A 25,443-nucleotide genomic window follows, 5' to 3' on the forward strand; every position below is an offset into this window, starting at 1 on the left:
GGCGGCAGGCGGACGATGCCCGCGCCGGGCGCCCCGGAGGAGCGGCGGCCGCTGCTGGGGCGCAGGCCGCGGGCGCCCCGACGGTGGCGGCGGACGGCGGCGGCCGCGGTGCTGCTCGTGGAGACGCTGGAGCGCGCCGCCTTCTTCGGCATCTCGGCCAACCTGGTGCTCTACCTCAACAGCGCCAGCTTCCACTGGGACGGCCAGCAGGCGTCCCGCGCCGCGCTCGTCTTCCTGGGCGCCTCCTACCTGCTGGCGCCCGTGGGCGGCTGGCTGGCCGACGCGTACCTGGGCCGCTACCGCGCCGTCACGCTCAGCCTGGGGCTCTACCTGGTCGCCTCCGGCCTGCTGCCCGCCACCGCCTTCGGGGACGGCCGCCGCTCCTTCTGCGGGGAGGTGCCCGTGTCGCCGCTGGGGCCCGCCTGCCCGTCGCCCGGCTGCACGCGCGTGTCGCCCACCCCGTACTGCGCGCCCACCCTCTACTCCGGGCTGCTGCTGCTCGCCCTGGCCGCCAGCTCCGTCAGGAGCAACCTCACCTCCTTCGGGGCGGACCAGGTGAGTGGCAGGCGGGCCGCCCCGCGCGCAGCGAGGCCCAGGGAGGTTCGCAGGGCCAGCGAGGCTCTTGGGGGCCGAGGCCGAGAGCCAGGAGCGACCTCACACAAACCGCTTCCCCTCGCTGCTCCCGGCTTCCTTACTGGAAAGAAGAGGGGGCGCTAACTCAAACAATACCGATGGCCACCGTGGTAATAACCGTAGTTGGTTTTCTTGGACTCTGCGCTGCTTTCAATGTTTTCACTCCTTTCATCCTCTTAACTACCCAGGAGGTAGGTGGTATTAGTATGTCCACTTTACAGACGAGGACACTGAGGTTTCAGGATATGAATCAACCTGTCCAAGGTCACAGAGAGAGCAGGTCAAGGAGTAGGAAGGGTAGCTGGACTTCAGGCCCCACCACGAGCCCCCGCTTTATGTGCCCTAGGGATCTGGGGGCTAAGGAAGGAGTAAGCCCCTTCCTAACCAGCAGCGCCAGAGGTGGGGGTCCCGCAGACTTGTTCAGATCCTAGCTCTGCCACTCACTAGCCAGGAGCTCTTGGGCAAATATCTCAACTTCTGAGCCTTTCTCTGTATGCTTTTGGACCGTGGGCGTGGCACACAGGAGAAATTCAATGAGTGTTTACCGAATGAATGAGTGGAGGCCTAACGATATGGCTATATTTTGATAGCTTTACTCAGTGGGATATTAGACAATAAGTTTAAGTAATATGTAATAGGATTAAAACAACCACATGTGGTGTTAGTGAGCAAAAGCGAGGCAGAACTGAGTACAGAATATGATTACAGCCCTATGAAAGAGTAGGAGTCAGCTAAAAGGAGAAACCGGAAAAGACTAACAACAGTGTGATCAGATCACAGGACTTACTGTACTTCTCCCTTTCGCCTCTGTTCTTCAAATGTTCTTTAACTGTATGTATTCACCATCATAAAGGGAACATTTTCAAAGAATCATTGCATCCAGCTGCCACCCACAGTTCAACATCTTACATGGTTTCCAGTGTCCTTACCAAGGACTGACTCATCCAGCCTATTTGGGTTCCTTTGATGATGGGGGACTCGGTGCCCCCAGGGAGGCCTGTCCATTCCTCAGCTACTGTTGACCTTCCTTTGGATTAGGAGACCCCCAACATCTGCCAACAGGAATCTCTCTTCTTCCCTTCATTCTACTCTTTCATTGACATCCACTACACCTCCAGGTGCCCTAGGCTGCCCTAGGGGGTCTGAACCTGACCCATAGGACAGGTTGGAAACCCTGAAATGATTTCAGGCAGGGGTGGACATCACTGGATTTGAGTTCTTTAAAAAATGTCTCTGGCTACAGTGCAGAGTGGGTGGGGTAACAGGAGCAGGTACACCACAGCAGTGAGGGGCTGTTGCAGAATTCAGGGGCGCAGTCAGATGGAGGGTGTGTGGGTGGGAAGGGTTGGCACCATCTGGCAGACAGCCATACCCGGGAGCCGCGTTTTTAACACACTTGCTGATTTCAAAAAGGGCCATCCATCATTCTTGACAAAGTGCTCATTTTGGGAGAGCTCATTTATATCCTGAATGGGCTGCCTGGTCTTCCCCTTAGAGTTGCGATTGTCATATTCATTTACATCCAATTAATAAATGGAAGTGCCTGCACATAATGGGACTTATTCAATCTTCTGCTCGAAAGTCTACAGCAAACATTCTCATCGTGTGGACATGGTCCTCCCTGGGCAATGCCTAGAGGACCCCTCAGAGTCTCTAAGGGCATGCATCTGTATGGACTATAATTTTACCTTTGGAAAAGGAAAAATAAATACTTATCTTTTCCCCAATGCAATTACAGAACGTAAAGCTTGACAAAAAGGAGAAAAGTGGATTTTGAGTTGCGTTGGTTTGTTGAAAGGGTGACGGGTGTAACAGCATACAGAATCACCTTGAAAATTGACCTCTAGTCTTCACTGCTTTTTAGAAATGCAGACGCCTGGGCCCTGCGCCAGACCTGCTGGGTCAGAATCTGGGACCAGGGTCTGGGAGAGGTGGGATCAGCCAGTGCAGCTGACCCGAGCCAGCAGACCGGAAGGGGGCCTGGGGCCTGACTGTTGCAGATTGATCCAAATCCTGGGTAAAGATTTTCAGTCTTTCTGCCCTTGCTGGGGGGCCTTTTTTTTTTTTTTTCATCGGGCCAGAACCCGCTCTTGGGGCTGTGTCCGAGACCGCCCCTGCTTTCCCTGATATGCCAACCTTATTTGACTGGGCATATAACAGAGGGATCAAGAGGAGAGGAAGGGATGGGCCAATGGGCCACAGTAGAGAACTCTGCATCTCCAAGTTGCAGAGGAAATTCTCAATTAAACTTTAAACTGTTCTTTCAGTAATACACATACATCATATTTAGTAATGTGAAACAGACCTGATCTTTATTGGCTTTCTTCTGATTATAAAGGTGATACATACTGTAGGTTGTCCAGTCAAAGACAAAAGAATAAATCAACCGGAAATGAACAAAGTGGCATCAGAGACATCTGTTGTATGCACTCCTTGGTGCAAATAAAAAAGCACCGTGTGCCATGGGCATGAAAAACCAGCTCTGCCAAACTGTCCTGATCATTAACAAGTGATTCCCAAGGGAAAGGTTTATTCATTCAATCAACCAATATGTACTGAGTGTCTGTTTAGTGATCGGGGACCAGGAAAGTGCTGACCCAGGAAGTGCCTCTGTGGGAAAAGGGGTGCAGGGACATTGTGGCAGGGAGCCCCTGGACCTCCCTTACTTTCACCCCCGCCCCGCAGGTGATGGATCTGGGCCGCCATGCCAGCCGTCGCTTCTTCAACTGGCTTTACTGGAGTATCAACGTGGGCGCCGTGCTGTCACTGCTGGTCGTGGCCTTTATCCAACAGAACATCGACTTCTTGCTGGGGTATAGCATCATCGTGGGCTGCCTGGGCCTGGCCTTCTTCATCTTCCTCTTTGCCACCCCCATCTTCGTCACCAAGCCCCCCACGGGCAGCCAAGTGTCCTCTATGCTTAAACTCGCTCTCCAAAACTGCTGTCCCCGGCTGTCGCACCGACACTCTGCCAGGTAAGAAGGGGGCTCTCGGGGAAGGGGGCCACGGGGCCTGGAGGCGTGCCGTGCTCCTCCTGGGGAGGCACGGCGCAGGTGGAAGAACATTCTGGGTCAGCTCCCGTGGCGGCCCTTTATGACGACCTGCTGTGCCCGGGCCACAGCGGACCGCTGTGACTGAGGATGGGGACGGAGGTCAAGGTGGTGGTGGCGGCGGTACTGCTGACGGACTAACTGTAGAAAGTGGGAGGCTGTTCGTGGTCTTGACGGTGACGGTCGAGGTTGAGGTGGAGGTGTTCGTTAGCAGCTGCAGCGAAGGTAAGTCGGTGGTGACTGACAACGGCGGTGGGATAATGATGGAGACGATGGTACCAGCCAAGGCCGTTGGGATATGATATAAATAATCCAATGCCACGCTGGTGTTAAGTATAAGAAAGTCTAAGAGGGCGCCTGGGTGGCTCAGTCGGTTGAGCATCTGCCTTCGGCCCAGGTCATGATCTCAGGGTCCTGGGATCGAGCCCCGAGTGGGGCTCCCTGCTCAGCGGGAAGACTGCTTCTCCCTCTCCCTCTGCCCCGCGCCCCTGCCTGTGCTCTCTCCCTCTCCCACTCTCTGTCTCGAATAAATAAACAAAATCTTTAAAAAAGAAAAAAAAGAAAGTCTAAGAAATCAGCCAAACTTGCCCCCCCTCCATTAGCCTGCATCCCAGGGCGGAAGGTTCTGAACAGCTTCACACACACATACACACCGGCTTCCTATGGCCCCTGTCCTTCCTGAAGTTAATTGACGACTCATGCTAAGCAAACCTGTGTCTGGACCTTGGAGCCGGTTACAGAGCCTGTCAGTAGGCTCTAGATGGAAAAGGGGCAGGACATGTTTGTCCAAGCTGGTGCATTGCTGTGGGGTTTTGTTTTAACGATCCAGTGCAGCCCGACAAACTGTCCTGGAACTCAGTGGCTTAAGCAACCATGTTTTCTTACCTGTCACAATTCTGTGGGTGACTGGGCTCAGCTGGGCAGTTCTTCTCCTTCTTGTGATGTCACTGGGAGGGAGGAGGGGGCTGCAGTCATCTGGGGACCTGAAGGGGTTAGAACATCCAAGATGGCTCACTTATGTGGCTGGCAGTCCACGTCAGGTTCCCCTCCCGTCATGTGGCCTCACGCCTGTGGCTGGAGCTCCTCGCGGCAAGGTGTCTGGGTTGCAAGAGGAGGGAGCTTTCCAAGAGTGAAGGTTCCAAAGGGAAGGAGGCAGAAGCTATCAGTCCTTTACGGGGCTTGAAGTCCCAGAGCCATCACTTCCGCTCATTCTGTGGGTCAGCCACAAGGCCGGCCCAGATTCCAGGGCAGGGGGACGAATAGCCAATGGGTGGAGGAGTGGCATCCTGGGAGGGGAGAAGCTGATAGCGGCCCATCTTTGGAAAGGACCGCACTGATGTTACCCCTTTCGGCATCTCAAAGGATGAAGCAAGGCTCTAGAGCAAGAAGAGATTAGAAACCTATCAGGACAAAGGGCAAAGGGGGAAGGTCACAGCAGTGGTTGATCTGTCCTGTTTCCTGATCATTTCCCCTGCACCCCTACCTCTCGGCTGCCTCCCTCCTCATCCGTCAGGTAGGGAGAGGACTATAATGTTGCCCTGTTGAAGAGGGTGGACTTGGAGACAGCAAGTGGGGGAGCTCTGGCGTATATCAGACCCGGGCTGACCTCTCTCTCTGAGTCAGGCTTCGACTGGGACTTCCCTGCTTCCCACGGCATGCTGATGCTGTGAGGCCAAAAATCCCCCAACTCTCCGCTCGCCACAGGCCCTAGGCTACTTTCCCCCAGACCACTGGGCCTCAGCTCCGGGGTGGGAGGGGTCTTGATCAGCCACCTGTGTGAGAAAGGAGGGGAGAGTGAGGACAGTGACAAGGAGTGTAATGAACAGTCGGCGGGAGGCTGGCTTTGGGGGGCGATCGCCTCACTAACAACAATGATGGCGAGGATGGTGATGATGATGATGATGATGATGGAGAAGGTGATGCTCATGGTGGAGGGAGGAGATGAGTGATTTCGGAGGTGATGGCTAAAGTCACTGGTGATAGGGGAGCAAGATTAAATTAGGGGATAATGATGGCGGTGGGGCTGCTATTTATCTGCCGTCCCCCCTTGGCCCCACAGAGACCCTCAAGGCACCCAACCGCTGCCTGACCAGAGGTCTCCCCAGCCTGGCCCTTCCCCCCAAGAGGACATGGCCAACTTCCAGGTGCTGGTGAAGATCTTGCCCGTCATGGTGACTCTGGTGCCCTACTGGATGGTGTACTTCCAGGTGAGCACCCGGCCCTTTCACTCTGGGGGCACGGGCTCCCCGGTCCCCTGACGGGCCTCAGCTCTCACCGTAGAAGCCCAGAGCATGTGGAAAGGGAGGCAGGGGTTCACAGTGTGACTTGGGGCTACGTGGGGCCTGGCTCAAAGCCATCCCGATAATGAATAGCATGAGGAACTCTGGAGATGGGTCTGAGGCCCAGTGCCTCGAATGTCACCCCGTCTGTCTGGGCCTCATGTGTAAGACGGGTGGCTTGGAGGCTCTCAGAGCTCTAGAACAGTCAGATTCGTTGACGTGGCAACTGAGGCCCAGAGTTGCCCAATGCCCCACAGCCAGTTAAGGGTAAGCTCAGAGCGTCGGATACTTCACAGTGGTGATTCCCCACCCGGGCTGTGTCTCAGAACCACCTGCAGAGCCTTTAAAACCGATTCCATGTCCCACCCCAGACTACTGAAAGAATTGCTGGAGAAGTCTCTAGAGTGATAAACTTCTCAGGGGAGACTGGTACTCAGCCAGGTCTGAGACCCGCTGCTTCCCACCATCTCCTGAGGGGAAGGTTGGTGGGGTGTGTGTGTGTGTGTGTGTGTGTAGGGTTGGCAGCTGCCTAACCCCAACTTCTAACCCCCAGACGACAAGGTCTTTGCTTCCATACCCCCTTCTAGGAAGCTTGTTTTGCGTTTACAGAAGATGGGGGTTATGCAGGGCCAGCCTGCTACTTGGGGGTGACACAGAGGCAAGGGGACAGGGACATGGGGAGGGTGTGTGTGTGTGTCCACGGCCGATTCTCACAATACTGACATTCTTACACACCAGCTGGTCCATAGCTGCTGTCCTGAGCAACCCGAGTGTCCTCCCCCACCCCAAACCCTCCTGGGGGATTCTCCCGGATCCCCCTGCATTGAGCCTGCCCCTTCAGCTCTGCCCGGAGCCATTCTGGCGGGCTGGTGCCTATGCAGGGCCTATGCTGTGTCAGCCCGTGGGACGCAGCTTGGCCTCAGTGTCAAGTGAGAGCTCTCTGTGGGGACAGCCGTGTCATTATCTTCCCCATGTCAACAAACATTTCTCCACGCCTCCTCTGTGCCAGACCCTGGAGACACCAAATGTGAGCCAGACCAGCTGTGCCCAGGCTCTGGGATCAGGTTGCACACAGAGCTCACGGGCCTGGGAGCAGGGCGAAGGAAGCTCCCCGACCGAGCCTGGCTCCTGAGGAGGAAGGAGAGTAGGGGGGTCACGTCCCAGAGAGGACAGCTGCCCAGCTATCCTGTGCTCCTTCCGAAGAACGCCCATCTAGGAGCTGGCGGTCTCCTGGGCTGGAGGTGAGGCGGCCAGCTCTGTTCCAGCCACGGCTCCATGTCTCTTGGCAGATGCAGTCCACGTATGTCCTGCAGGGTCTTCATCTCCGCATCCCGAACATTTTCCCAGACCACCCTGCCAACAGCTCTGTGGCTCTGAGAGCCCAGCGCAGCAGCTACAAGGTAAGAGACCAGGCGTGTGTTCAGCCCCCACTGCAGGCGGTGCTGGGAGCCTCCTCTGCAAACAGAAGGAAATGAAGGGGTTTCCATGCCCAGGTGCAGGGGTTCCTTGGGGAACATGAAAAGCCCCAGGAAGATGGGTACACTTGTGCCCCAGCCCAAGAATTCAGGCCAGCTTCGCTCCCACCCACTGCTGTTCTGAGGCAAGCCTCAGGGCCTGCAAGGCGCACTCGGGTCCCTCAATTCTACCCTGACTTCCCTCACTCTCTGGGAACCCTGGATGCCCAGATGTCTGTCTTTCACCAGAACTTTCCAAATCAGGTCCTTGGCATTTCCAAGACTCATAACATCAAAGATCCTCAGAGGTGGCAGAGAAATGACCTTTGCCACTATACCTCCATTCCTTGCCCAGGGCAGACATCACTAATCCATCTTGACACGTTTTCATGCTGAGCCCGAGAATGTTCCAGGCAGCCACCACCCACCGACAGAAGCCAGAGGAACCGATTTGCCATTTCTGATTTAATCCCATCCCCGACTCACCCTGCTGAGGAAGGTGCATTCCAGAGAGGGGAAAGAGCTTATGCTGGGTCACCAGGGACAGTCCGGAGGCCAGCACCCCCAGCTCCCGCCCAGAGCGCCTTCTGCTCTGCTAGCCTGCCTTGCTTGGCCCCCTCTTGCCCAGATCCCAGAAGCCTGGCTCCTCCTGGCCAACGTCGTGGTGGTGCTGATCCTGGTGCCTGTGAAGGACCACTTGCTCGACCCTTTACTGCAGCGGTGCAAGCTGCTTCCCTCGGCCTTGCAGAAGATGGCCCTGGGGATGTTCTTCGGCTTTGCCTCCGTCCTTGTGGCAGGTGTGTGGGCCCGAGTGGAGGGACATGGGAGGGAGGCTGGCTCCACTTCGGGCTGATGCTGGAACTGTGGGCCTGCGCCACATACACCCTCCCGCCATGGGCATCCGTCTTGGCTTCCCAGGGACTGTGAGCTGAAGGGGACCCTCCTCCTCTAGTCCCGCCTTCCCTCGTCTTGACAGATGAGGGAACTCAGGCCACGAGAGGGAAAAAGATTTTCCCCTGTGGGATGTAAGCTCCCTGAAGGCAGGTTTTTTTTTTTTTTTCTTTTTCATTCACTGCTATGAATAATGCACGTGGGCACCCAATCAATGTGCTGAAGAATTTTTCAGACACTCAGCCACTTTTTTTTTTTAAAGAGTTTATCATTTATTCTCTTCCTTCTTCTAGTTCAAAAAGATTTGAAGCCATTTATGACAAAGGGGCTCTGGTAAAGAAGCCTTTCATGCTACTGCACAAACCTCCGTCCCTTACACTCGGTAACTTAATGATCCTGAAGTGACTTAGCGTTTTTGAGCCCCGACTTTGCAATGGGGATAGTAATTCATTCAGCCCCGGTGCAGGACCCGAGTTCTGCCCTCATGGAATGTGGTCTAGCAGGAGTGTTGTGAGGATTAAAAAAGGTGAAGTCTGTGAGACACCCAGCATTGTGTCTGGATCACGAGGAGGACCCAGGGGACTCAAAGCTCAAAAACCAGTATTGTGTTGCAAGGACGAAAACCAAACTAGCCTCTTTTTCAGCTCCACGCTTTAATGCATTTCGTCCTAGTTCATCCCCACAACAATCCTGGGATTTTTATTCCTACTTCTTGCATAAGAGCACTGGGTCTCAGAGAGGTTAAGTGATTTGCTCAAGGTCACACAGCTAACCAGTGCCAGGGCTCAGGATTGGAACCTGTGTCACCTCCCACCACATCCAGTGTCTTCTAAGCAACGAAGGGGAAGGAGATAAAAGTAAGCTTGAAAGCCAGGTTAGAAACCCTTCTGGATGCTGCAGTAGAGAAGTCTCATGATATTAGGGAAATAGGGTCAGTTGTGAAATCAGACCCCAACTATGCTCATCAACTTGGGTGACCCTGGGCTGGTTGCTTAACCTAAATTTGTCTTTCTTCATTTATAAGAATGCATATTAAATGCCCAGCACATAACAGGCTCTCAATTAATGCAAGCTGGTCCTGTTCATGAGTGCAAAACCTCATTCTGAGCTTCCTAGCAGCCAAGGCAAAAGTCACAGAGTTGAAACTCGTATCTTGGACCTCCACCGTGCCCCCAGGCCAGTGTCCTTCTCCTTTCCTGCTGCTGTCACAGGCTACCTAGGGAATAGCTTCCACGTGCCAAGCTCTGCCCTGGGCTAAGCTGCGGATGGTGGGCCTGGTTATTTATAGTGCCCCTCTGTCCCCCACCAGGAGGCCTGGAGAGGGAGCGCTTACAGTACATCCATCGCAACCAGACGGTGTCCCAGCAGATCGGGAAGGATGTGTACTACGCAGCTCCGCTGTCCATCTGGTGGCAGATCCCTCAGTACCTGCTCATCGGGATCAGTGAGATTTTTGCCAGTATCCCAGGTACCCTGGACCCCTCCTCTGCTCTCGCACCAGTGATGGGCTCTGCCTGGTGCTGCCTCGAAGTCAGAGGTCTCACGGGCACAGCTTCTGGAGTTCGTGGGTGTGGAGGAAGGCCAGGTTTTCTGAGTGGGGCCGCGTTCACCCAGTGGAGACTTGTTAGCACCTGCTTTGTGCCAGGCACTGTGATAGGCCCTGGAGATTTGCAGGTGGTTAAGGCAGTCCCTACCGACTTCCCACATCGTCCCTGGTGCGCTGTTCTTCATCCCCTGTGTCTGCGTGGTTGCTGTTCCCCGTGCCTCAGATTCAAAGTGAACTCCTCTTTCCCCTTCACTGCTGAGCCTAAATGTCAACTCCTCCATAAAGCCCTCTCCGAGGCCCCTGGGCAGAGGGAGTCCTTCTAGCCTCCTTTTGCTCATCTCCATCGCGGCACCCGGGTCACTGTGCTGTAGGAATGCAGCACGTTTGTGTGCCCCGTCGGGCTGTGAGCCAGAGCTGTGGGGTGGGGGTGGGCTCTTCATTCAGCCAAGCAGCAGCTAGTCAGCCGCAGGCCCGGGGCTAGGTTCTGGTGGGACTCACTCAGAGCTGGGGGGACAGTCACGCAGACAGCAAACCCAGGGGAGGGCTATAGTGGTGGCTCTAGGGTGTAGGGAAAGCCCCTGGGACGAGGTCGGGAAGGGGCAGGTGGGCAGAGAAGGCAGAACTCAGCAGGTAGCAGGATGTCCTAGGCAGGGGGAGCAGCAGACGCGGAGAGCTAAGCCTTGTAGGGAGTGTGCGGAAGGCTGGGGAGGTACGGGGCCAAACCTGGATGGATGTTGAAGTCTCTCCTGAGGGCAACAGTGCCCCCCGCCCCTCACCCCCAATGACCATGGGGATTTTGGCAGGAAAGGATCCCATTAGAGATTTTTTTAGACAGACCCATCTAGCTGTGTGAGGAGGAAGACAGGAAGCAGGGGGGTGATTTAAGAGGCATTTGCAGGGGCTGGGCACTAAAAGACCAGGGCCACCCTTTGGCCCAGGGCAGAGGGAACAGGGAGGGCAGACATGATATTTCTGAGGCTAAATCAAAAGGATTTGGTGATGATGTTGAAGGCGGGCAGAGAGGGTAGGGGAGAGAGAGGTGCTATCCCTGAAATGGGAGACCCAGGAGGAGGAGGGGAGACAGAGCAATGTGGGGGCATCCAGGTGGAGGTGTTCAACCAGGGGAATAGATGAGCAGGGCAGAGCAAGGGGTCTCGGGGGCACGGGTGTCGTCCTAGCCATGTGGTGGGCAGTCATGCAGGGGAGGCCAGGATGGAGGCTGGGTGGGCCTCATCTCTGCTCCTCCACCGTCCGCTTGGCTCTCCCCCCTCCCTCTGCAGGCCTGGAGTTTGCGTATTCCGAGGCTCCGCGCTCCATGCAGGGTGCCATCATGGGCATCTTCTTCTGCCTGTCGGGAGTGGGCTCGCTGTTGGGCTCCAGCCTCGTGGCACTGCTGTCCCTGCCCGGGGGCTGGCTCTACTGCCCCAAGGACTTTGGTGAGTGTGGGGCCCTCCCTGGGAGCGGGACGTGGGTGGTGGGAGGCTTGGAAAGGCGGTGGCAACTACTAAGTGCTTTGACCCCAGGCAGAGTGAAATGGCAGGCTGGACTCAGGAGAACTGGGTTCTAGCCCGAACTTGGCCGGTCGCCCACAACGTGGCCTCCCCGCTTCGGGCCTCAGTTTCCCTAACTGTCAAAAAGGAATCTGTGAACTTGGCAGACCTCCAAGTCTCCTTCCTGCTTCTGGAAGTCTGTCATTCTGGCTGCAGGGTCACCTTTCTCTGGGGTCTTTGTGTTTTAAACCCCTGAAAGAATAGCCCACAGGGACTTGCCGGCAGCACAGGAAACCCTGGCGACTGTCAGGTGCGAGAGGGCTGTCTGCCCACCCACTGCCCACGCTGCCAGTCTCGGGGGAGCCCTGCCCAACCCTCATGCCAACCCCTCCTTTCCCCAGGGAACATCAACAATTGCCGGATGGACCTTTACTTCTTCCTGCTGGCCTGCATTCAGGCCGCCACAGCCCTCCTGTTTATCTGGATCGCTGGCCGCTACAAGAGGGTAGCTCAGGGCCCAACCTCCCAGAGCTGTCCCAGCAGGGATAGGGGCTGAACACCCTCCCCCACCTGCCTCCTCCCCCCTGCCTTCGCTTCTCTCCCCAGGACACAGACAGCCACAGTCCCAGTGGGGGTTCCTTGAGTTTATTCTGTACCCAACATTAGGATGAAATGGTTCTCATAAATAAGGGGCGTAAGCCCTTCCTCACGAGCATGGTCCATGACGGGGGCGGGCAGGGCAGAGGGGCCTGGGTGGGCATCCTTTTGAGAGGCCAGGCAGGGGACTTGGATCCGCAAGCACCAGAGGGTGAGCAGGAGGCTGCCCGGGCTGGCGGCCGACAGTGCCGGGCCAGGCGGGCTGGGGAGGGGTCAGGAGCTGCCCCGGATCCTCTCCATGTAACTGCGCAGCTCCTCGGGGTCCTTCAGTCCCATGTCCTCACATACCCAGCGGATGTCCTCCTCACCCGCCACCAGGATGGACTGCACGGCAGGGGCCCCTACGGGCTCCTCAGACAGCTGGGCAGGGGGGGCTGGCGCAAACGTCACAAACTCTACCCGCTTCCGCCGCCCCCCGGCTTCCTTCCGGGCCAGGGTGCTCGAGGAGCTGGTGGTGCCCCCAGCAGGTGCCTGGGCCACGGGCAAGGCCTCCCCTCCGCCCCCAGTCTCACAGGGGCAGCCCCCCTCCCCCTTGGGCAGGCCGGGGGACTGCCGGTCCAGCTGGCGGCTCAGTTCCTCCTGGTCAGTGCCCAGCCAGACCCAGTTGTGGGGCTGGGGGGAGGCAGGGTCGGTGGCACTGTCGGGAGGCTCCTTGCGCTGGTAGCGCAGCACGAAGACCACACCATTGACCAGGAAGATGAGGATGGCCAGACAGAAGATGCCCAGCAGAGCATACATGCCCAGCTCTAGGTCGGTGACCCGCTGTGGGGCGGGGACCATCTCCTCCTCTTCTTCCTCCTCCTCCTCCTCTCCAGCTTCTGCCCCCTTCCCAGCCTCCTCCTCTGCCCGCTCAAACTTGCCCCTCACACCCCCGCTGCCCCCAACACCACCTGCCTCCCATCGTTTACCACCCATGCTGGCCTCGGTGACCAGTGAGCTCCGGGCAGGGCTGGATGGGAGGGCAGGGGCTGGGGTGGGAGCAGGGGGCAGCCCTAGCCAGGCGGTGCCAGAGGCCAGGGGCACACGGTGGCGGCCCCGGCGGCAGGGCTCAGGCGGGTGCAGAGCCACATGCAGGGGCAGCCCCTCGGCACCTGCCCCACTCACCACCACCCCGAGCTGGGCACCCCGCTCCTCGGCTGGCAGGACGGCACCGGGCTCCTCGGCTGAGACAGATAGTCCCAGGTCATGGTGGTCGTAGAGCTCAGCGGGGGCCACGGTGTGGTCAGAGAAGGACAGCCAGAGGGAGAGGGCCACCTCCTGTGGGGCACACGGACACAGGCAGAGACATGCGAGGGCACGCACGCATGCACACAGAGACCACTCCCACAGAGACAGGCCACACGGAACGAAGGAGGAGAGATCAGAGAGAAAACAGACATGGGCAGATGGACAAAACACAGGGAGAGAGGGGACATGCGTCAATCACCTGTCTGCCACTCAGCCCTGGGGTCTGAGTCATCGGGAGGGTCCTCAGAGCCATCTAACCAACCTCCCACTGCCACACTCCAGCCAGCCACTGCTTGATCACCTCCAGCCGCAGAGAGCTCACTACCTCACAGGGCAGTCAGTCCTCATTCTGAAAACCCTAAGGTGAGGGGTCCAGGTGCCTCCCATCCCCCTGTCATTAGCCCCCACCTGGCGATGTTGAGCTCATCCCCCTGAACCCCCGGCTGTCACCTGCTTTGGGGCGGGAAAGGCTGACTGTGCCCAGCATGTGGCTGTGACCTCCCCAGGGTGAGCAGTGCCCCGGCTCAGGGCCAGTGAGATGCCCATCACCGGCTGCACCCGCAGCTCCAGCACCGAGACCTTGTCATCCGTCACGGCCAATGCCTGCTCCCCGAGAATGGAGTCAGACAGTGGGGAACGCACCTGAGGGTGAGAGGGAGCTGCAAGTTGTGGGGGGGCAAGTACACAGAGAGCCTCTCCCGTCTGAGCCTCATCATCTGCACACGCTGCTCTTCCCCACCCTTTGCACTCCATACGACCTATACATACCGGGACCCCCATGCCTAGGGAACAGTTCCCTCCTCTCTCAAGGCCTGGTCCCCCCATACCGAACCCCAGCCCTTCATGCTTTGAGGGTGTCCCCCATCCTATTCTCACTCAATCCCCAATCCCGCTGGGCTCATACCTGCCCATGAACATTCTGGGGGCCACTTATGCCCTTCTCATGAGGGTCTGCTCACCTCAATGGAGGTGACGCCGGGCTCCCGGCCCACCAGGATGCGGCCGCCCTCCAGCGAGGCTACGCGCGGGTCCTGCACGCGTGCGTGCGGCGCCACAAGGTGGGACACGTCCAGCAGCCAGTCGGGGCCGAGCAGGTGGGTGAGGCGGCGGCCACCGTCCAGCGGGTGGGCCGCGAAGGGGACAAGGAAGCGCACGCCGGCCCGCTGGTACTGCAGGCGGCAGCCCCGGGCGCGCCGTTCGGCCTCCTCCGCCACCGCAGCAGCCTCGGGTTCCGGCACTCTGAGGAGGTGGGGGTGGGGCAGGACGGACAGGCCCGGGGGCGGGGCGTCAGCTCGGGCTCCGCCCCCAGCCGTTGAGGGCCCCGCCCTCTGGAGACCCCCCCCCCCCCCCCAGCTCCTAAGGGACGCGCATTCTTCAAACTGCGCATAGCTGCCCGTCTGCGTGCCGGCGCGGCGCCGCCGTTCCTAATTGGTCCCTATGCCTGTCCATCAAGCCGCTCTCGCCCTCCTCTTGCTCTTAATCTGAATTCTTGGCTCTTGGGGAGGCGGGGAGACCCTCTCCGAGGGGGAGATCTTGCGGTGCTCAGTGTCCGGGGGGCCTGGCTCAGATTCCTGAGGCCACCTCGCCCTTGGGCTCTGGTGGGACCCTCTCGATATTTATTGAGCTAGGTGCCATCTTAGGCTTTGAGGACGGAGCAGTGAACAGAATAGACAAAACCCCTCGCCTTCAAGGTCTTAAAGTCTCAGGGAGGAGAGTGAAGGCGGTGGGCAGACCACAAACAAGATGAATCAGGCGGTCCAGTAATTAGGAAGTGATCTGTACTTCGGAGAAGTGTGGCATGGGAGGGGGAGAGAGAGTGTGGAGGTCGGCGATCACAAAGTGGCCAGGGGCTGGGTGGTGACAGGCAGGTGGGCAGGAGGGACGGAAGCAACGGGGCAGTTTTTAGATCCCAGCTTGAGCCCATGGCTGTGTTCCCTGCACCATCTCTCGGGTCCCAGAGCGACTTCGCCAAGGCCCCCACTCACCCTTCAGCTGGGCCGGGGACCCTCCAGCCTCGGACCTGCTCCAGGGTGGTGTCGGTCAGCTCGATGCGCAGGGGCAGCAGCGGGGCCCACACTGTCAGCCGCAGCGAGGTCCTCAGCCGGCGCCACCAGAAGTCCACCCGCACCCCGCGGGCGCCCCGGCTCTCCTTGCCAGACACAAATACAGCATCACAGGTCTCCGACACCTATGGGAGGTAGGAGCTGGGCTAAGCCTCGGAAGACAGGTGTGGAGCTCAGGGCAGAGAGGGCTGCCCTGAGCCCCCGCCATATGGGGCAGGGCTGAAATTCATTCTGCATTTTACTGGCATGTCTTAAGAGTATGAAGATTTCACCAAGGGGCGCCTGGGTGGCTCAGTTGTCTGCCTTTGGCTCAGGTCATGGTCTCAGGGTCCTGGGATTGAGCCCCGCATGGCTCCCTGCTCAGTGGGGAGCCTGCTTCTCCCTCTCCCTTTGCCCCTCTCCCCTGCTCCTGCTCTCTCTCAAATAAATAAAATCTTAAAAAAAAAAAAAAGGGCTTCACTATGCATCCGAGATCCATTCTAGAGGAACCAGCCATTCCCCAAGTTCACCTGGGGCTCAGCTGGGGAAACTATTTGCGTAAAAGCAAAGTCTTTCTCCTGGTAGTGGAGAGTTCGAACCCACACATTTGGCTCATTAGTGCTGGCCTCCGACTTTTGTGCTGGAGCCACCTGGCAACCAACTACAGGAAGGTGGGCAGAGGCAAGACAGACCTACCCACCCGAGAGCCCTCAGGAGGGAACCACTCACACGGGCAAAGTGCCATCGTAAGTGAAAAGACACCTCTTCCAGCCAGGCAGCCAGGATTTAGGAAATGCAAGCTCTGGGCTTCCCCTCTTAGAACTTCAAAATGGAGAAAGTTACCCTGCCCCCCCTTTTTTTCCTAATCTCATGGATCATTACAAGGCTCTAATAATTATCATTTTTAGCATCCTATAAGTATTACATTGTATTAAAAGCTGCCATCGCTTCAGCTCCTGCTCTCTGCTGGTATAGTGTCGTAGGTGTTTTTAATTTTTTTTTTTTAAAGAGAGGGAGGAAGTGGGGGAGGGGCAGATGGAGAGGGAGAATCTTAAGCAGGCTCCATGTCCAGCGACGAGCTGGACGTGGGGCTCAATCTTGTGACCCTGAAATCATGACATGAGCCGAAATCAAGAGGCGGATGCTTAACCTACTGAGCCACCCAGGCGCCCCTGGATGCTTTTAATTCTTACAATATATTCCCATTTTATATTTTCCCATTTTAAAGTTTAGAAAACCAAGGCTCAGAGAGGTGAAGAGACTTGTCCATGATCACACAGCTAATTGATAAAAAAGATTTTTTTTTTTTTAAGATTTATTTATTTGACAGAGAGAGAGAGAGCGTGCATAAGCGCAGGGGGAACAGCAGAGGGAGAGGGAGAAGCAGGCTCCCCGCTGAGCAGGGACCCCCCGAGGCGGGGCTCAATCCCAGATCCTGGGATCATGACCTGAGCTGAAGGCAGACAGTTAACCAACTGAGCCACTCAGGTGCCCCCAAAGATGGGTTTCAAACCAAAATTTGTGGATCCCAACATACATACTCTTTTTTTTTTTTTTTTTTTAATAGGCTCTAGCTCGGGCGCCTGGGTGGCTCAGTTGGTTAAGCGACTGCCTTCGGCTCAGGTCATGATCCTGGAGTCCCTGGATCGAGTCCCGCATCGGGCTCCCTGCTCGGCAGGGAGTCTGCTTCTCCCTCTGACCCTCCCCCCCTCATGTGCTCTCTCTCATTCTCTCTCTCTCAAATAAATAAATAAAATCTTAAAAAAAAAAAATAGGCTCTAGCTCTATGTCCAATGTGCGGCTTGAACTCAGGACCCTGAGATCAAGAGTCACATGCCCTACTGACTAAGCCAGTCACGTGCCCCCAAAGTATGTGCTGTTAACTCTCCCACATCGGATTTGTCAATACAGTAATGAACATGGAAATGCCTAAGCTGTGGCTGCTGGGGTGACACAGCTCCCACGTGACTGTGGAGAGGGGTGGTGGAAACAAAGTTGAATCTGTGGTGCCCCCCACGAGGTTTCTGGTGTGAAGAAGAAGCTGTTCTCTTGGGGACCCGAGTGGGGAGGGCAACTGTGCATCACTGTGCACATGAGCACATACTCACACGGGGTTGGCACATGCCACTCACCTGCAGGACCTGTGTGTTGGCCGACTCACAGCCGATCTGCTCTGTCACCTCCACCAGAGCCCCGCCGCTGTCCACAGTGACCAGGCGCACGGGCACATGCCGTGCCTCTCCAGTCAACGGAGCCGTGTTCACCAGCTCCTCGGCCTGAGGGGGTTGTTCAGGAGGGGCTCAGCCCCCAGCTCTTCGCCTCCCTTGGCCCTGGGCCTGGCCGGGCACAGGTGGGGACTCCTTACCTTGGCCAGTGGGACAAGGGCTCTTACGTCCCTCTCCGACACCAGGATCTCCCACACCATTTTGTCCTTCTCTGCTTCGGGGGCCTGGCCTGCATACTCCAGCTGCCATGTGACAGGGCGAGTGACTGCCACGCCCCCACTTGTGCCATTCTCCACCAAAAAGTCCACCCATAGGAACTCGGATTGTTCGAGGGGGCTGCTGGCCAGAAGAGAGAGAGAGACTGAGTGCTTGCTAGTGGCCAGGCGCCGTTGTCAGCACTTCCTAGATTCGTGAGCTGGGTCCTATGATAAACCCCAATTTGCAGGGGAAAAAACGGAGGGACAAAAGTCATATAACCGGCCCAGGGGCACCTGGGTGGCTCAGTCGTTAAGCGTCTGCCTTTGGCTCAGGTCATGATCCCAGGGTCCTGGGATAGAGCCCCACATCGGGCTCCCTGCTCTGCGGGAGGCCTGCTTCTCCCTCTCCCACTCCCCCTGCTTGTGTTCCCTCTCTCGCTGTCTCTCTTTCTTTGTCAAAATAAATAAATAAAATCTTCAAAAACAAAACAAAACAAAACAAAAGAAGTCATATAACTGGTCCAAAGTCAGAGTGAAAAGTGGCAGGGCTGGGATTAAACTCAAGCATCCCGGCTCAGAGCCCCAGCTCTTATACACCCTTGGCCTCTAGAAGATCCATGTAGCCACTTCGCCACCCCCCTGGAAAGCCTGCTTGCCCTCCTGCCTCCCTAGTCCCCCTCCACTCAGACTTCTGCCTTCCATAGCCATGGGGGAGGGGAGGGCATAAAGCAGCTGGGGTCAATTTCTACCCGGGAGGAAGAGTCACTTCCAAGCCCCAGGACTGGCACTCGACCCCCTGAATCATAACTCTCGCGGGTTCCTCTGATCAAGCACTGGCTGGCTGCTTGCTCTACAGTATTTTATTTTCATGGACCCTAAGGGGTGTATTATTATCCCCACTTTACAGGTAAGGAAACTGAGGCTCTGGTCGGGGGCAGGGGGTATCGCGGGAGGTTAACCGGCTTGCCCACGGTTATCCAAAAGTGTCAGAACCAGGATTCAAACTGGAGCTACCACGCTCCTGGCCTTGGCCCAGGTTCAGAGCATGAATGAGAGTTCGTAAAGGTTAACCACAGCTGAGCTGTTTCTGAAATATTAACGGTCCAGAAAAAGGGACCCATTTGGTGGTTGAGGGAGGCAGGGTGGTGGCTGTGAGGGCTGTCACTGAGTAGCCAGGATAGGTTGGTATCACCTGGAATGAGATCACAGACACTCGCTGTACCTGGAGATGGATAAATAGTAGCTGAATGAATCACTATCTGCTTTGTGCAGCTTCCTTGAAGGAGTGTTCTGTGCCTGCTCACGTGGGAATATGGAAGCAGCCTGGCAGCCCCCTTCCCTCGGGCCCCAGAAATAATCTGCTCACGCCTTCCTCCGCCCCCTGGGGAGGGAGTTGCCCACCTGGAGTCTGGCCCTGAGGGCCCGGCACGGTGACAGGTGATGAGGGTTGTGTGGTGCTTGGAGCCCTTGAAGCGGTCCAGCTTGGCAGTCCAGAGGCTGGGCTGGGCTGGGCGGGCAGCCGTCACGTGCAGCCCCTTCTTCACCTTGATCCTGGGGAGAGGACATAGGCCCAGTGTGTCAAGGTGGGTGCTGAACTAGAATGAGGAGAGACACAAGGGGCGAAAGGCAATCAGCCTCCTGTCTGGCCTCCCCAGCTCCGGTCTGAATCTTCTGCTCACCATCCTCTGGTCCAGAAGGACCCCGTCTCAGCGCAGGTCAGGTCACACAGCTCTCCCCGACTCAAAGACCCACTGCCCACAGGGTCAAGTCTAATACCGGCATCAAAGCCCTCCAGGATCTGGTCTAGTTTCATCTTTGGCTGTGACATCCCTCTGTCATTCTGCTTCAGTTACACCGAAAGTTCCTCCCCACCCCCCACCCCAGCTCATTTTTATGCCTCTGAGTCTGCTCAGGCTGTGCCTTCAGCCCGGCCTGCCCCTCCTTTTTTCGTCTGCTCGTTCTTCAAGCTTCCAGCAACTCAAATACTGTTTCCTTTAGAAAGCTTTTCCTGTGGCAGGATGAATTTTCTCCTTCCTCCAGCCCTCACCCAGGCCCCCATCACACCTCATACCTCCCAGAGCACATAATCCAGTGCAGGCCACACAGCTCCTTTCCCTACCGCCGGGGCCCCTGAGCACCAGGTGGGGACCTGGCCTTGCTCCTCTGTAGCTTCAGAGTGGAGACACAGGCCTGGACATGTTTTAAGTGTCTGCGAAAGATCTAATGAGTGTGCGAGCGGGCATAGGAGGGTGTGATAGACAGGGGGACGCGACAGGCACCTGAGAAACACAGAGGGACAGGACACACGCAAACCCAAACATGGGAGAGGGGAGTCATACTCCGCAAATCCTTGTCAGTGGAATTGGGATGGGAGGCTACTTTGGGAGAACTTCCTGCAGAGAGGGACACAAAAAGAGGGCCTTCCTGTCCAAAGGTGAGGGACATGCAGCAAGGAGGCAGGCGGGAGAACATGCAGATAACACGATTGGAGCGAACACCTATCCTGGGGTATTAGAGCATTAACCATCCCCCAGGCACTGCACTCTCCAGTTTCCAAGTCCTCTCCCATTTTCCCTCCCTGGAGCCTCACAGCTGCCCTGAGAAGCAGGCAATGTTAGTCCCACTGGACAAGGAGTCTCAGGGAGGTGCCAGGGGAAGGGGAGCTTCCTGCTTCTGACTTCAAGTTCAGGACTGTGCCCATGGCCGGGTCTTGCCTGGCCTGGAGGGAGTGTGGTGGGCCCGTGTTTGCAGCGATCAAGGATGCCAGTAAGGACCCCAAAAGGAGAAGGCACCTGCCCAGTCTTCCTGCAGAGGTTCCTGCCTCCAACCCGCCCCTTCCACCTCCCCAGGAGCCCAGCACTCACCGCAGGGTCAGGACACTGGCTGTGAAGTTGTGCCGAAGCAGGAGGGTGGCACTGAAGAGCTGGCCGGGCCTCACGGGCACATCAGGCACCCGCAGGGTCACAGCCTCGTCCAGGGGCACCTCCTGGTACTGCGGGGGGTCCGCTGGGCGCAGCTCCACACCACCCACCGGAAGGGCCTGTTCCCTGGGGTCCTCCTCCCTGCCAGGGCCGCAGCCCCCAGGGCCCTCAGCTGCGGGCTCCAGCGTGTAGGCCAGCTCGGCCCGCGTGGTGGAGCCCTGGGAGAACCAGTGGGAGGGAAACTCCAGCTCCACCACACAGGCACCTAGGGAGGGCTGCAAACACACAATGGCCACGGTTGGCCCGGCAGGGGAGGGGATTCCAGCACCCACGGCAGGAAACGCAGAGCTGGAGGGGTCCATGAAAGGCAGGACCAGCACGGGCCAGAGACACGTTCCAGGTGACACAGTCAATGAGTGACGTGACTGGGGATGGGTCTCTGAACACGTCCAAAAGCCACACTTCGACTTTGGGGAACAGTCTCATTCCAAAGTGAGCCAATCCCAATGCCTCCCCCTAATGATGCCCCAGGACCACCCTGACTGTACCTGCGGCTTCGAAGAATCCCAAAGCCCGCAAAATACCTCTCCCCGGTGGATTCCCGTGCTCGACTCCAAAACAGTGTAAGTTGCAATTATAAAAGTAATACTAACAATAATGCAAATACTTGCTGAGTGATTACTCTGGGCCAGGCGTTGGCATCATGCTAAAAGCTATTGCATTCATTTCATTTGTTCTTTATCCCAGCTCCATATGTGGTAGGAATTATTACTACTCCATTTCATAGATGGGGAAGCTGAGTCCCACAAAAATTAAGTTACTTGCCCAAAGTCATATACAATGGACTAACTTCCTTAAGGCACCCTAAATAACCCTTTCAAAGGGTCCCCATGAAAGCTAGCAGAACAGGAATGGAGTCAGCTTGTCTGGGACTCCCAAACCACCCAGAAGTGGTAAGCCCTTTCTTCCCTACCCAGGACTACCCTCTGGCTGGCACAGCAGGTAGGGCCGGCCTAGGTAGGGCCCGCCCACTCACCTGGAAGTGGCAGGCTCGGTGAGCAGTGCCTGCAGGGTGTGTGGCATGGAGCCGGGCGCAGGGCAGGCTGCCAGGCCCTGGCGGCCAATCCTGCCCTTTGAGGTGGAAGAGGACTCGGGCATGGGGCTCCGCTGGAGTTACGGCCCCTTCCACCGACACAGCCCGTACATCCCAGGGCACTGGCCGCTGGTGGGGTTCAGTGACCCGTGGCGGGACCACCTGGAGGGAGAATGGGGGTGCTCAACAAAGCAGGGGGTGCAGGGAAGCAAGATCCGGAAAGATGGGACACCAGGCTTCCAGGCCTGGTGTGGCAGGACAGAGCATTTACAGGCTGCAATTTCCCCCTCTGGAAAATGTGGAGCACAGCTGGGGCTGGGGAGGACCCTTGAACTACGCACAAGCAGACCTCAGCTCTGCATCCTGTGAGCCTGGGGGTCAGTCCCTGGTGCCCTCTCCTTACCTGCTGAGTGGCAAAGGGTGGGTAGGAGGCCCGGAGAAGTGGCTGGGCCCTGGGCCACGGCTGCAGGAGCAGAAAGGTCTCAGATCGGGAGCCCAGAGAGGAGTTGGCCGGGGGATAACGGCCCACTTGCTGCACACGGAAGTGCTCAGGGGCGTCAAGGAGCTCCAGGGCTGCAGGCAGGTAGACAGGGTCCAGGGGGTCCTGGTCACAGCCCACTGAAGAAGGAGAAGGGGTAGAGATGATGACAGCTCCAGAGCTGGCTGGGGCTGAACTGAGCTCCAGCCTGGGGCACAGTGGTGGTGGGCAGTGGAGGAAGAAAAGGTTAGAAATGTCCCATCCCCCCAGGATATAGGGGAAGTTGTCCCATTTCACAGATGGGGAAACAGGAGGTAGCATGTGGCGGGACCAAGATTTGAACGTACATCTTGGACTGGATGCCAGCTTCCAAACCTTTCCTTCTCCTACCTACCATAGACTCAGGCCTTCCTCCCTTGAGGAGAACCTTCTCAACATCTCCTCCCCATTCCTGCCCTCTACCTACTTGCCTCTGATATCAAGGCATCTGTGGGGCACAGTTCTCCCCAGACAGGGTCTGTGCAGTAAGATGGCAATGAGGTGAGCTTTGTAGAAGAGAGACCCTTTCTCTGTCCCCAGGTCCTTGGCCAGACTTGCTGGGGCACCCACCCTCCCTCCCCTTCCATCATCACCATGGCAACCCTGCACTGGTTTCCTAAGCTTGCTCCCTTCTTCCCTGTCCCAACTGGGTACTGGAGTGCAAAAGTGGGATTGGGATTGGGGTTGGGGGGGGGACTATGAGCCTGGGGAGAGAGCCAAAATATTCAATGAGTAGAAGGGCAAAGGACCCCTAAGACCATACTTGGTTTGTACCAACTATTAGTTAGACCTAGTAATGATAAACACTTTCGAACACTATACACAGACGACTATTTGAGATTAATTCTTCAATTTGTGTAACTCTGAGAACTAGGTTCTATTGCTATTAATTCCATTTTATGGATGTGAAAGATGAGGCTGAGGTTAAGGGACTTGCCTGGGATCCCATAGCTGGAGAGCGGTGAAGCTGGGAGTCAGAGCTCAGGCATCACACCCAGAGGGATACCCCCCTCTCCTCCCTACACTGTTTGTAAGGGTGAGCACTTCCAGCCTCACTCCCTAGACTGTGGGTCTCTCCCCCGGCCCTTAAAGTCCTTAAGGGACTTTCCTTAACGAAGCCCTTCTTGATTGCTTGCCCTCCCACCAGCCCCCTAGTTGCCTCATCTGAATTGGTTGTCTTCCTGTCTATCGACAGGGGGACTTGTTCTACTCATTCCTGAATCCCCCAAGCTGGGCAGCTCTCCCTGGAGAGGATGTTCTGGGAGCCTGGAGGACTGCGTTTACGTCTTAATTCTGCCTCAATAAAACTTGGGTCAGTCATTTAACATCTCGGAGCCTGAGTCCTCACCTGTAGAATGAGCATTTAGTGACAACTGTGAATAGGGGAGGGCTTTGTAAAGTGCGGTGAGCCGTCTGGAGGGGGGGTTATTGCTGTTGAATAATGGATGTGACAAGGCTTCCTTCATCTCTCTGTATAAGAGGTTATTAGGGCTCCTGCTGGTCCCCTGGGGAGGGGAGCAGGTGGCTGAAAGCAGCCCTAGAACCAGCTCCCTCTCTGCCCCATCCTGGGCTGGGGGACTTGATGGTTTCTCAACCTCCTTCAAGACCCTCCCACCAAGGAACTTGTGTCTGAGACGCTCCACACATCCTGCCCCCAAGTGTAACAGGTGAGTGACTATGGCTTCCTGGGGGCAGCCCCTGACCTCCAGCCCTCCTCCTGTTCTACTGCCTGGATAATTACAAGATGCTCTGTGGCCACGGACTCCCAGCACCCAGAGCTCAGCTCTCACGGTGAGGGTGAGGGGGCTAGAGAATGCCTCACTATCCGCCACCCCCCCCCCCCGCATCCCCCCTCCCCGCCCCGTACTGTGGTGTCATCCACCTAGCAGCCAAGCCCTGCCAAGTCTGACCCCCACCCTGGGCACAGGGGAATCGCTCCCCCTTCCTCCAGTGATGGGGATCCCCATAGAATTCAGGAAGGCACGGATGGGGCAATCCCCGCAGACTCCAAGGTCAGATTGCTCCTTGGGGCCGGGGGGGGGGGGGGGGGGGGGGCGGCTGCACACCTCGCAGGTCCCAGGCAAAGGGGCTGCTTCCCATGCCCGTGGGGGCTGGGTCGATGGTGGGTGAGTCGTTGGTGCGGAGGGGGGAGGCTAGGAGCCACTTGGGTGCAGCTCTGTGGACCGCAGATTAGGGAGCTGGTGCGCCTGGGCCAGGGGCAGCCGGGTTAAATGCCCGGGCAGGAGGGGGAGCTCTCGGAAGGTGCGGGGGCTGGCGGGGAGAGCCCGGGACCCAGCTGGTCCTGGATCAGAAGAGTTGCCGCGTTCTGGAAGTGAGGGAAGCAACAGAGGAGCGCGGCTGGAGGGAAGATCCGAGGGGTGAGACCTCCAGCCCTCAGGGCGCGCTGCGGGGCGACCCCGCTCCGCGCTCAGTCCGGGAACCCGCAGCTCCCGGCTCGCCGCATCCCTCCAGCCCGGCCGGGCCCCAGCCGCCCCTCGCCCCGCCCATCCCCTCCCCTCCCGCTGACCTCTCACGACGTCCAGGGCCAGGGCCACCAGGAGGCAGAGCCAGGGGCCGCAGGGCCCCCGGGGAACCGCTGCTGCGAGCCCCGCCATCCCGCCGCACATCCTTTCCGCGGAGGGCGGGGACTAGGCGGGCGGCCCAGGTGGCCCCCGCCCGCCCGGCATCTCCCGCGCCCGCTCCGCGCCGCCCCGACCCCGCCGGCTGGGTCCCCGCCGCCGCCCGCCCGGCCGCCTGTCCGCAGCCGCAGCTCCCAGACAATGGAGCGGGAGCCGGAGCAGGAGGGTGGGAGGGAGCGAGCGCGGCACACGGGCTGCCCCTCCGCCCCGCCGGGTCCTAGTGCCCTACGGATCCCCAAGCCCCGAGCGCCCCCGTGCTTGAGGTCGGGGAGAAGGCCGCTTCCCTGGGGACTGATCTGCCTTACTAAGAGGGCCTCGAGGCGTTCTGCTGGCTCCCTCTCGGAAGCTCCTGCCCCTGGAGCAAACAGCCACTTCCTCTGCCTCATGCCCGCCCCACAAGCAACTCACCTGTAAAGGTATCTGACACCCGAATCAGAACTGGAATTCGGGGATATGGGGAACCGAACTGCAGGGGCGGAAAAGGGGGAGAAACGGGCCAAAATGGGCCAGGTGACGATCACCTGGGCCTGCCCTGACAGAGTCCTGGGCCACTCCTGTGGAGGAAGGTCTCAGGTGCACACG

The 25,443-nt window shown here is 57.7% G+C and overlaps 2 protein-coding genes across 4 annotated transcripts; one reads left to right on the plus strand and one right to left on the minus strand.

The window, feature by feature from the left end:
• On the plus strand, positions 1–12,055 carry SLC15A3 (solute carrier family 15 member 3). Its single transcript, XM_036110636.2, has 8 exons — positions 1–555; positions 3,319–3,608; positions 5,743–5,890; positions 7,252–7,362; positions 8,045–8,213; positions 9,617–9,775; positions 11,134–11,289; positions 11,745–12,055. The coding sequence occupies exons 1-8, from the start codon at positions 16–18 to the stop codon at positions 11,897–11,899; spliced, it is 1,728 nt and encodes a 575-aa protein (XP_035966529.1). The 5' UTR covers positions 1–15; the 3' UTR covers positions 11,900–12,055.
• On the minus strand, positions 11,973–24,933 carry TMEM132A (transmembrane protein 132A). Of its 3 annotated transcripts, none has more exons than XM_036110635.2 (11): positions 24,750–24,933; positions 22,109–22,323; positions 21,649–21,867; positions 20,556–20,887; positions 19,093–19,242; positions 17,635–17,830; positions 17,402–17,545; positions 15,213–15,415; positions 14,187–14,466; positions 13,678–13,869; positions 11,973–13,257 (listed from the first exon to the last, which is right to left on the minus strand). In XM_036110635.2, the coding sequence occupies exons 1-11, from the start codon at positions 24,847–24,849 to the stop codon at positions 12,214–12,216; spliced, it is 3,075 nt and encodes a 1,024-aa protein (XP_035966528.2). In that variant the 5' UTR covers positions 24,850–24,933; the 3' UTR covers positions 11,973–12,213. The 3 variants fall into 3 exon arrangements, with proteins under 3 accessions (XP_035966528.2, XP_035966526.2, XP_077914073.1); XM_036110633.2 differs by having other exon boundaries at positions 17,635–17,833; XM_078057947.1 differs by lacking the exon at positions 24,750–24,933 and adding an exon at positions 24,289–24,466 and having other exon boundaries at positions 17,635–17,833.
• Between the last annotated feature and the right edge of the window lie 510 nt (positions 24,934–25,443).

This window comes from Halichoerus grypus, chromosome 11, assembly GCF_964656455.1.
Source record: "Halichoerus grypus chromosome 11, mHalGry1.hap1.1, whole genome shotgun sequence".
In the NCBI taxonomy this organism is placed as follows: Eukaryota; Metazoa; Chordata; class Mammalia; order Carnivora; family Phocidae; genus Halichoerus; species Halichoerus grypus.

Coding starts and splice junctions, on each gene's coding strand:
- SLC15A3 (XM_036110636.2), top strand. CDS start 16: ATGCCCGCGCCGGGCGCCCCGGAGGAGCGGCGGCCGCTGCTGGGGCGC. Junction 3,609..5,742: donor TCGCACCGACACTCTGCCAG/GTAAGAAGGGGG, acceptor TTGGCCCCACAG/AGACCCTCAAGGCACCCAAC. Junction 7,363..8,044: donor CCCAGCGCAGCAGCTACAAG/GTAAGAGACCAG, acceptor CCTCTTGCCCAG/ATCCCAGAAGCCTGGCTCCT.
- TMEM132A (XM_036110633.2), bottom strand. CDS start 24,849: ATGTGCGGCGGGATGGCGGGGCTCGCAGCAGCGGTTCCCCGGGGGCCC. Junction 19,243..20,555: donor GCCAGTGTCCTGACCCTGCG/GTGAGTGCTGGG, acceptor TCCTCTCCCCAG/GATCAAGGTGAAGAAGGGGC. Junction 17,834..19,092: donor CCCTCAGGGCCAGACTCCAG/GTGGGCAACTCC, acceptor TCTTCTGGCCAG/CAGCCCCCTCGAACAATCCG.